Source organism: Rhamphochromis longiceps, linkage group LG11 (assembly GCF_057381845.1).
Source record: "Rhamphochromis longiceps isolate RC_006_pf linkage group LG11, R_longiceps_female_GT1.1, whole genome shotgun sequence".
NCBI classification, from domain to species: domain Eukaryota; kingdom Metazoa; phylum Chordata; class Actinopteri; order Cichliformes; family Cichlidae; genus Rhamphochromis; species Rhamphochromis longiceps.
This window is the reverse complement of record NC_140567.1, coordinates 16,873,598-16,885,403: the sequence shown is the minus strand read 5'-3', so window position 1 is coordinate 16,885,403 and position 11,806 is coordinate 16,873,598. Positions and strand designations below refer to the sequence as shown.

At 40.7% G+C, this 11,806-nt stretch overlaps 1 protein-coding gene across 1 annotated transcript; it reads right to left on the bottom strand.

Annotated features, from left to right (window-relative positions):
- Nucleotides 1–612: 612 nt before the first annotated feature.
- Nucleotides 613–9,036, bottom strand: trhra (thyrotropin-releasing hormone receptor a). Its single transcript, XM_085422519.1, has 2 exons — nucleotides 7,856–9,036; nucleotides 613–3,604 (listed from the first exon to the last, which is right to left on the bottom strand). The coding sequence occupies exons 1-2, from the start codon at nucleotides 8,660–8,662 to the stop codon at nucleotides 3,164–3,166; spliced, it is 1,248 nt and encodes a 415-aa protein (XP_085278645.1). The 5' UTR covers nucleotides 8,663–9,036; the 3' UTR covers nucleotides 613–3,163.
- Between the last annotated feature and the right edge of the window lie 2,770 nt (nucleotides 9,037–11,806).

Sequence of the window (11,806 nt, the reverse complement as noted above, 5' to 3'; positions counted from 1 at the left end):
TTTACAAATTAGACACAGAGCAACAAACAGTAGGGGGATTAAAATAAAATCTGTGTCTTCACATGCATTTGTGAAAACAATTGTGTGCCAGTCAGATTACAGCTAGAGTGCGTGCAGCTGATGAAATGCAGTCGGCAAACAGTGCCTCCGTGTTCCAGGGACATTCTCTCCTGGCACATTAAGCTCTTTCCAGCTCCACCACAGTGCATGGGAAATTACTGTGTGACTCCAGTGGTGGCATTATCACTTAACAAAATTGAGGGAGCTTTGACGGATCAGATATTTAGTGACATTACCTACAGTAAACATAAATTTCACACGGTTGTCACATTATTTGTTTTGAGCACATTTGGGTTCTGATAGTTTTCAGCGAGAGGAGACGAGGCCACCACATGCTGAGTGGTTTCAGAACGAAGCAATCAACACCTGTGATTGATGTCCTCGGTGTGATCGCAGCTCGCAGAGCTATCTGTGCCTGATTCATAAGGGTATCTTGGATGAGGCAGTTTCTTCAATGGCTGCTGGTAATAGATCAGAAGTGGTGGAGCTGTAGAGAATCGGGAACAAAAGAGCGTATATCGACGTAGCAATAATGCACCATCTCCAGCGTCGTGTAATTATCATCTGTGTTTATTATTGACAAAGAAGGTTACAAAATACAAAACAAGCCATCAAACTGATAAAGCAGAGAAAAGCCACCTGCAGAAAGAAAAGTGCACAAAAAACCCCACACTGCATCAGATGGAAACTCATCAGGTAGCACTTCACAAAAGCCTGAGTTCATGCTGCAGACAGTGCACCGTGCAGAACAAAAAATCTCCATCGCAGCTGTTTGTCAAAGAAATATGTTTCAACCGAGAACAAAGGAAGAAATTGAAACTTGTACGAATAAGAGGTACTTTACGCTACAACTACTACAAACCACGGTCTTTTTCTTCCACTTTGGAGTTCAGCCCCCACCCGCTGTTGTGAAATGATGGTAAACACACTGATGGAACAATAGATCAAAATGAGCTATTATTTTTTTTAAAAATGAAAAATACAAATTCCATTTTGCTGCCACATGTTTGAAAACACAATACCAATTGAATTTCACATTGCACTGCACAATCAATTTCAAGCAACTTCACAATATTGACAGAAAAAAGCCTTTAGATTAACACAAAAAAGGCCCTTCTCACTGAGCTCCTTACTTATTTATCCCCTTGAGCCGTCTTCAGTTTACACACACTGTACATGTAGCTCAAAGAAACACTAGAAAATTCATCCTTTAATAGTGGGGTGTGAGCAATATACACAGTGTGGATTGCGCCAGCTCAAGTATGGCACGTCGTTGCGATCTATTTACACCTTCCATCATTGCTCTGTTGGGTTTTGCTGAGCGGATAAATCCCACAAAAGTGCTGCAATCTGCAGTTTCAGTGAATTACTGTCACGACTGTTACCAGACCCTTTAACAAACAGCCTCTCTTTCTGCACATCAGAGCTACACATTCTTCTCTTATCATTATGATACACCGGCCACTCACCCCCCCCCCCCACGGGCTCTGATTCCACAGCTGTCATAGTCACAGTAGCCAACAGAAGACTTTAGTGTTTGTCACTGTTTAGTTTGAAATCCACAGAGAAATCGTTAGCCATCAGTGGATTTTAAATTGAGAAAGCAAGATAAAGTTGTTCTCATATTTAGACCTATTTTTAAAAGGTCACATAATTCCACATCTGTGTTTTCCCTGTAGTGCTGTAGCAAGACTAAAATGTCATGTGCATTGGATTTATGTAAAATCCTGTACTAGCCTTCTAGTGGTACATTAGCAACGGAAAAAGAGTTTTGTATTTGCTTTTGTGTATGGTAGGGTTGGTAAAACGATATCCTATGGGGCTGCGTAATGCAGACAATATAAATATTTATCATGACAGAACATTTTAACGACTGAGAAATGAGAGGCTTTGATGTACAGGTGATACAGTGTATGCAGTCCAAGCACAGAAACAAAACAAAAGTCTAATATTGTACAGAACACTCAAAAATGTAAACATAAAAGAAAGTAAAATGTTACTTTACAGCAAAAGCACTTAGTTACATTACAGATAAACTTTATAAAATGCTTGATGATAAATAAAATGAAAACTTGAACCCAGGAATCTGCTGGGACGCATCTAAATGAACCTCATTTATAGGTTCACTGTAAACTCTTGAACACCTGCGCTAGCATCTAGTTGTCCACCCCACTGAAATAATTTATCTTTATTTTAGTGTGTTTAGTGTGTTGCTATTTCAACTATAGTCCAGTGTGACAGCATGTCATGGTAGAGGGTTCACATCCTCTTGGTCTACTCATGAATGTTGCCGTGTGCTGTGAATAAGATTAACAAAAGGAATAATACAACATGGGCACCTGCTCCATGCTAACACACACCTGGCCAGAGAATGAAATTATATCAAAATGTCATTAGACTGACAGAAAGTCATCAACCGAACTGTCGATGTAACAGAATACTACTATGATTAGTTGTCAGTGTGCAATGTGGTATGCTTATGGCATACTTGTGGTGATAAAAGTAATCGTCTGACTGTTACTAACCACTTTAGGTCAAAGGAAAATAAGAGCTCCATTCCCAGAACAGGGAGAGGAAGCTGGGCAGAGTCAAGCGAATAGAAAGTGATCAGCCATAAATATGAAGAACAGTTGTACATAAACAAGGTCTCATCACACAGCCAGTTCCTAGGTTTGAATCCACTGTATGTTCTCGCTGTGCCTCTATGGAGTCACTGTGGGTACTCCTCTAGGACGTGTGTTGTGCTAACAGGTGATTCTAAATTACTCTTAGCTGTAAAGGTGAGCGTGGATGGTGGTCTGTCTCCGTGTGATTGCTTTGCAAGAGACTGGCGAACTTCCCAGGGTGCACCCTGCCTTTCACCATATGATAGCTAGGATAGGCGCCAGCTGCTTGCAAACCCAAGTTAACAAGCGGTTAAGAAAATGAAATGAAAATGAGTGAACGTCCATTTAGTATATACTTCTGTCTGAAGCTGACTATTTAAGTATTGTTTGATAATGAGGGAATGGACTAGGGATTAAGCTGTGTTTCAGGCACACTCTGGAGTTTCTCCTTTTTTTGTTCACTTGCAGTGAACAAGGTGAAAAAAGGTTGTTTCTAGTCAGGCCTTGACATCCCTGCTCGACGGAGAAGGCTCTTCATATACCATCTTTTTGGCATTTGGCAGGATGCTGGCAGGTAGGTACTGAGCAGACGGTGTGTGGAGCTCATCCATAACTGTGGTGAAGTGGTCAGGACTTTCCCCGTTGGACGTTTCCTTGATGACACTGTAGGTGAGGGCCACGCTGTAGGAAGCAGGCTTCTCCATGCGCTGAGGGCCACAGTGACACAATTTCTTAAAAGCGGCACGAAACTTCTGAGACATGGCGTTGTAGATGATGGGGTTGATGGCACTGTTTAGGTAGATGCAGAGACGGCAGAAGAGCAGGAACCAGGTGTCCAGGTAGGGCTTGTCCAGGAAAGAGTTGACCACCACCAAGGTACGATAGGGCATCCAAAGTAAGGCGAACAGGATCACCACCACAGCGAGCATCTTTGTCACCTGGGAAAAAAATTCATTCATGTGTTAAAGAAGCTTTTTTTTTTTATTTAACTTTTATTTTTACAGGTAATCTCACTGAGATTCAATAACTCATTTACAAGACGAACCTGTTTCGGACAGCATAATAAAAAGTTTTTAAATGCTCATCAGGTGTAAATGAAGCCCAACACATTGCACTACTGCACAGGGTTGTTCAACAGCTTTTTACCCAGTAAGCTATGAGCCAGCATGCACAAAACCAACACCCTATCATGCATCGACATTGTCTTTACATGCAGCTGCGCCTTCCCCACAGTTAAATGAAAAAACATCTTTATGTGGTGTATGAAATTTCACCCCTAACTTTTTTTTTGCTAATATTAGTTTTTGTCTGTAACTAACACTCTGCATAGTTTTGACTGTGATTCCTTTGGGATTTAATTTATTTAATGTATGCAACTCTGTAGTTCATCTACAAATTTGTTCTCAGTGTGGTCAGCCTATCAACATCCCTATTATACAGCTGCAGAACATCAAACACTTCTGCTTCTCATTGGAAACATTCAGCTGGTGAAGTGGCTTTTCCTGTGAAACAGCCTATTTGTTTCAGATGTCAGAGCACAGTACAATGTGTTAAAAATACCTCTACACAAAACAACAACAACAACAAAACAAATCCTTATTAGTGACCACAGGTGTCACCAACTGACCAGATAATCTAAGTTGTTTTTTTTTTTAATTTCAAGGTTCATGTGAAGGCACTGGGATAATTTGAAAATTGGTGGTGTTGCCAAATTGAATAGGCAAAATGTAAAATTCTAAAGAAAAAAAAAGGTAAAATCAAATCCTGAGGCGGGGATAAGCAGTTTACCTCCTGACCTTATGAACCTTTGTTCTCCCGCCTTTAAGCCACCTCCACCCAGCCACTGTGTTGGTTATTTAATCTCTTTACAATGGGTACAGCCTGAAATGGCAAACAAAAAGCTCAACATGTGCTTTCATGGCACAAAAAATGTCCTTAAAAACAGCACGCCATGATTTAAAAACTCATGACAAAACTTCTGACCAGGGTTCAAAGATTTAAAACTGCAGCATATATGGGGTCATCATTCACCTGCTCCCACATGGTGGAGCGTTACTACAATATTTAAAGACAACAATATTGAGCTCAGAAGAGGAAAGCTGCCCCACACTAAATTTCAAAAAACCTTGTTTTAAAAAATTTTAAACTTGTCACGACCATTTATTTATATCAGTATCAATATGAGCTGATAACAGCTAAGCAAACAGCTGGTGGTTCAGCTGATACACTTCTGTGTTTCCCACTTGCAAATCTCATATACAACGTGACCCACCTCCAGCTTAGCTCCTCATTTTTATGCTGTGTCTGACTTCATCAATGTCATGCCATTGATGCCTGCTCGGATCTGTGTTCTTAGGGGTCATGCTGCACCTCTCAGCGTAAAGCTTTTCACGCATGCAAATGCAAAGGCAGGAAGGTGCCAGCGCTGAGCCTTACTGTCAAACATGGATTACTGTGGACAGTAATAAGAGTTTCCTTTGACCATAGTGGTTATGAACAAAATTTGAATGTCAGAGCTGAGTAAATGTGTCCAAGTTATCAAGTGGGTGTTTTCTTCGACTTTTCCAGTTTGGTGATTGGAAATTCTGAGTCCCTATCAAATACAGAACTCTGCTTTTGTCTTTAGACCTTTGTGCTCAACTTTGATCATCTGGAACCAGCAAACCAAGACACTGTCACAACCTTTGGACATTTTCATGAAAAGGTTGCCAAAAATGGTCTAACTTATAATACAGCATGCTATAGTACCAGAAAATCACCTGTTTCAAGCCAAAAACTCTTCTTCGTTCACCTGATTGCACTTGTATATACTAGGGGTATAATTTGAATTGAGAACTTTGTTGATCGTAAAAGCTGTGAAAATGCCAGCAGGTCTGCTCGAACATTGCAACAAATAACAAGGCTACACATACACCGAGGCGTGGATTGACCTTTTTACTGCTGCACTGGGGTTTTGCCAATTATTTATCTGGTAAGTGTTTTAGGGTGGAGTCACTCGCATTGTACAAAAATCACCTGAATTAGCAGCACACACCAGATGGGTGTACTGTGAAGCAAGCTTATTAGGTTTACATGTACAGTGTGTTCCTATGTCACCCGAGGATAATGACATCAGAAAAAACAAAAGTGAAAATGGGTCCTTTTTACAGCGGATTTATACAAAATTTGGGTGTGCTACATAAGCACACCCCTCAGGGACTGGATAGTTTTTACCATGATTCTAACATGGGAAAGAGGGACAAGTATACTGCTGATCAGCTTGTTGCTCAATTGGTGCATCACTTAATCAAAGCAACATTGATGCTACACATCAGTGGCTCATACCAAACTATCCAGTTAAAAAAATGAAAAGATTTGATGAGATAAAAATCTTTCCAGCTTGAAAGTCTCTCGTCAATATTAGTGACCTATTTGAACACCTATTTAATGTTTATATAATTTATTAAGTAACTGGATCAAATCGTTAATCACAACTTTACAAAGATTGGATTTATTAATTTACACCACATCTTGATGTTTAAACGTGCATGTAATCAACCCGTATCCATATTCATGACATGTTGTCTCAGCTGCAGTGAGGTGAGTCTAATTGACTTGGATAGGGGCAGAGCAAGTGCCATCAGCAAGTGGAGTGCCTAATCTTAGCTGCTGTTGACATTTAGGTAACTCGGTAAGGTATGTGGTAGGAGGGAGGGGTTGTTGGTTGTGTCAGTGTTGAGTTGTGAATGCTGACGATAACAAGCAAATCTGGCTGTGCTTTGGCAGAAATGTGTTAGAATAAAAACCCCACTGATGGAGAAAAGGACTAAAAGTCTATTTGAGTTAGGGTTAACTGATCTGACTACCCAGCAGAGCATGGAGCTCCCTCAGGGTTACCACACCCCCTTGTCATTCCAGGAAGGCTTCTTCCCCTGATCTGATAAACAAACATCTCTCCCTGCAGCCTACCTAGGTGTCTGGCATGGTGTCCTTACCTTTAGAGGATTCAGTTTTATTCATAAAACTGTTTTTAAAATGTTAAAAAGAAAAAACTAAACAGAAGATAGATAGTGAAATTGTTTTAGACTGTTTAGCAGTACTGCATGTGGCCGTGTGTTTAACAAAAGACATAGATAAGATAAGATAATTCATTTTTTGGCCTATATTTAGGATGGACTATCTCAAAATTTCTGCTTCTTATTCAGTCCTAAGCTATAGAATCTCCTCTGTTCCACGAAGAAAGAAAGAAAGAAAGAAAGAAAGAAAGAAAGAAAGAAAGAAAGAAAGAAAGAAAGAAAGAAAGAAAGAAAGGGAAATGAACTGGCTGGTTTTACACTCCACCAGGCTCAGTTACCAGTACTTTAGGAACTAAAGATTAATGGAAAGTTTTCAGAATAAAATAAGATTAACAGAAGCTGCGTTTAGGTATATGAATTTGTCCTAAACCCCTCCATAAACCCCCTTACTAAGACAGGCCCTCCCTGTTGTGCTAGAGGGACAGTATAGTTTAGGCATTTGCATGGTCTGCTTGGGTCCGAGTGAAAATTCGTCAGGAGAGGGTGAGGTCTCACCCTACAGACGTGTCTGAAACGCAACAATCCACCAACTACTCATGCACCGTGACTGCAGACACGTGTGTGCCTGCAATGTCGGCCTGAAATACAACCATTAAGAATGTAGCCCCGCCTCTGATATGGGTGCAGCATTGATGGAATTGCAGTTGAGGATTTTTGAGATTTTTTTGTTTTTTGCAGGATTTTTAAAATTTTACCCCCTCACACGGAGATAAGGACGAGAAGACATAGTCTAATTTCTCTCAATGTCTGTAATCCACGAAGCTGTGGATCTTTCACTAAAGAAACGGCTTTTTAAAAAGCGTTCTTTCTATTTAAAGAAACGCTTATAAGCCAAGGAACCCAGGTTGGGTGTTCTCATTCTGTTTCATGCGGTACAAAATCTTCCAAATCCCAAACAGACAGGTTTTTTCCTGTCACCATAAACTTAGACTAGCATAACTGAACGCAGGGCTACATTTCATTGTCAGACTATCTATCTGGATTTAAAAAGAAGAAGAAAAAGCAGAGAAGCAGAATAAATCTGCTGGAAATGAAACATTTAACTTGTTTTTAATTGGAACGAAATACAGTCCCTCCGCAACCCAACTCACGCAGAAAAGTGCTACAGGGATGATGGTGACGATAATGAGCTACCTGTCTGCGGGAGGCAGCCGTGGTGCTGCTGGAGGAGCTGGTGCTAATCATCCTCCCTCCCTGAGTCGTCTCCTTCTTCCACTTCTTGGTGCTGTCCTTCGGATCCGAAGGCAGTGGATTGATGAAAAGTATCCTGGCGATCAGTCCGTACAGAACCGTGGCCAGCATGAGAGGGAGCACGTAAAACACCGTGAAATCCGTGAAGTAGATGGGCAGGTAGTGACTCCTGGACACCTTGTAGGCGCAGGTGAGCAGCACCACGTTGTCATAGATCAACTTTTTAGTGTCTGACAGAAAGAGCCACATGATGCAGTAAACAGAGGTGAGCGCCCACACCAGCATGATGATTTTCTTAGCCCTGGATAGAGTGCACAAGAATTGCGCTTTAATAGGGTGGCAGATGGCGATGTAGCGCTCCACTGTGAAGGCGGTTATGGAGCAGGAGGACGCGTTTATCCCCAGGTACTGGAAATAAGTGATGCCCAAGCAGCCCGCGTAGCCGTACACCCACTGCCCGTGCAGGGCGTCGGTGATGTTGGGCAGCCCGGCGGCCGTAAGGACCATTAGGTCAGCCGCCGCCAGGCTCACAAGGTAACAGTTAGTGGGAGTCCGCATGTGTTTGGTGGTCAGGACTACCAGTATGACCATCACATTCCCCACGATCCCAACCCCACATATTAGAGTCACCAAAAACACGCTGGCCACCTTGTATTCAAATGAATAGTCAGTCCACACTCCAAGGGTCTGGTTGTCGTGCACCGAAGTGTCATTTTCCACAGTCATGTTATCCATGGTGAGATTTTTCATGACAAGAGGAAGCTGTCGCTCTTTGGAGTTTTAAGAAAATTACACCGAGCTTTCAGAAACATGCATTACACAGTGAAAAATCTCTGCAGGGCCACAGTACGAACTGTATCCACCAAGAGCCCCTTTCTATAAATCCTTTAAAAACTTAATTTCATCCGCACAGGATCCAGTCAAATTGTCTGTTCTTCTCAGCGAAATCCATTACACTTTGTGATATCGAAAAGCCATCAAATCAAACTCCAGCGCGCTTTTCCCTTCACACATCATAAAGAGGTCTGAAGTTTGCAGCCAGAGGAGAGGAGGTGCTGCAGGCTCCACGCTTCGCTCTCGTCTCACCGCTCACACAGTCATGACTGGGAGCTTCCTGCAGAGCATCTCTGCTCCTTCCAGCCCAGTGAAGTCACAGGCTGACGCACCGGAGCCACGAACATTTTTTTTTTTTTCAAACCAGGGACTCCCGTGGGGCCGTTCTAAAAATACATGCTAATTTTGAAAGTAATATTCCAAGAAAAAGTAAAACTAAGACAAAAGTTCTAATAAGAGGGAAAACCAATAAAGGTTTTAGAGTGATTTCCAGTTAAACTCGGATTTTGCTTTACTAGATCAGTTTCATCATCACCTCCACAATAAGTGTTCTGCTGTGTATGTGACGCAGTTATTTTTTGTTTTGTTTTTTAATTTGTTTTAATTATGCTATTTTAACATATCCAGAGTTTTAACCTGAGAGAAAAATCCCCATATTCTTAAGCCTAATTAATTATTCCCATCTATGTTGAACCTAATGTGGCAAACTTAGGCCCATCACACACACAAATCTCATGTAAATTTTCTTTTATATTTTTTATTCTTTATAGCCCAGAAGCCAATGATGCTTTTTCATCTTTGTTTAATGTATTTTCTGTTTATTATATGTTTGTACCGCTGATTAGCTAACAGCCAATCAATGCTCTCGCATATGAACAAATCATAGTGAAGAGTCAGATTTTTTTTTAAATAAAACACCTCATTCACGGGATACATTGAACTGAAATGTATTTATTATATCTAATAATAATAAAGATCAAGTTGTGTTAGGCACTCATTTGCTAGAGTTATTTATGCCGTCATATCTAATTGTAATATTATTGTACTGTGTTATAATTATGTACTCCTTAAAATGCATATAATAAAGAAAGTTAAACAAGTGAACAGATAACCCTGACTGTTAATGATTAGGAGGAAAGCACACTTATAAGCCATTAATACATTAATACTCTAAAGCCTTGTTTCTTTCATAAATAGCTCCTTTTCACCTTTAAACTCCCATTTTACACTGTAAGTGTTCTATATTGAATCAACCAGCAATTGCATAAAAATGAAAAGAAAACCGGCAAATTTACTGTAATTAACAAATTGATTTCATTATTTCAGTGAGAAATGTGTCATTTTTGCATTTCATAATATTTTAATGCTTCTGCTTGTACAGAAACATTGGAGGTTTTACATATTAAATATAAGTTTGCCAGGGACTTTATTGGGTATGCCTTGATAATTTGTGGGTTGAACCCCCTTTTTGCCTTCAGGACTGCCTTAATTAATGGTGTAGCTTAAGAAAGGTGCTGTAAACATTACTCCGAGATTTTGCTCCATATTGACATGACAGCATCAAATACTTGTTGCAGATTTGTTTCTCATTAAACACTCCCATTACACCACATCCCAAAGGTGGTGAGAGCTGGTGAGTGTGGGGATCATTTGAGTACAGTGAACAAACCACAATGTTCAAGACACCAGCTTGAGATGATCTGAGCTGTGTGACATGGGATGTAAGCCTGCTGGAAGCAGCCAAAACAGATGGGTATACTGTGGTCATAAAGGGATGGGCATAGTCAGGGACAATACTCTGATGACATCTTTACTTCTGAATACACTTTTTGCCCAAGGAATTGATTCCCATTGGGAAATATATTTTCTCTCTTAATCATAGAGGTGTTTGTGCAGGAAAAACCCCAGTATATCATTGAACAAGCCAAGTGCCAATCAGTACCACCACCAGAAAACTGACACATACATGCAGCACATTATTCATTTATGCCTTACCTTTCCTTACGCCTAGTAATATTCATAAAGAGAGAGGGTAAAAAAAGCTACACAGAGTGTCAATATCCAGATACCTGGAACCACGTGAACATAGTAATGTAATAAAAGATAAAACATAATCCCATAAAGTGCAATAAGATAATACTAAACATGTTATTGAGTCCTGCAGGCACCAAAGAAAACCTGTTATGGCAGTATAAGGATATAAAATTTTCAAATATATAAAAGGTGACTTTAATATCTCCGTAGTGCAATATTGTGCAATATTGTGTCATCTGTGGTAGTTCCAAAAATACTGGCAGCATGACTCGGAGCTATCTAATGTCTGACAGCAGCATATCTGTACCATATTACATGTTTTTAAGCTCATTTATGTCTCTGAGATTTGTATTACACAGTGCGTCTCTATTCAAATTGACTTGCAGGTGAACTCTGTGATCAGCGTAGCAGGGGAAAGGGCTGTCGCTGCTTCCTTCTCACTCTCTGTTGTCTACCTGCATCAACATGATTTTCTCATCAAGAAGGAAAGGAGCTGAAGGTTCACGCTGTTCAGCATTGCTTTTCCATTATACCTCTCTGTCTACATTGCTACGTAGACAGAGAGAAAGGCGGGAACCCACCAGCAACAATTTTCCTAGGGGATAACACCTGTAACATGAGCTGAGGTGGAGTTGTATGTGCGTGTGTGTGAAGTGCCTCTCAGAGGGAGAGGAGGGGGAAAAAAGTCCTCTACTGTCTACTTCTATCTCCATCTGCATGGAAATCCACTGTGGATTATCAAACTGACGCAGGCATGATTTAACTCTTTTTGATTAGCGCTCTTCCTCTCATCCCTGTGGTGTTTTTAGGCCCCGCAGACAAAAAAGGATGAGCAAACCAGCTGAGGCAGTTGCTCATCACTAGTCCAGATTACAGTGATACTGATTGTTTTCCCAGGAAAGCTGCACAGGCTTGAGTAAAAGAAGGATGGATTACTCAGATATTAGCAGAGTAGGCAATGCAGCTGTTTATATCACTGTGTGGATAACCTTCCCAGAAGGCCTGTTCAGCAACAAGAGCTGAAAG

Bases quoted from the DNA above. Each gene is read 5' to 3' on its own strand.
- trhra (XM_085422519.1), bottom strand. From the start codon at position 8,662: ATGAAAAATCTCACCATGGATAACATGACTGTGGAAAATGACACTTCG. The intron at 3,605-7,855 runs GTAGCTCATTAT...TTTTTTTCCCAG, and splicing joins CGGCTGCCTCCCGCAGACAG to GTGACAAAGATGCTCGCTGT.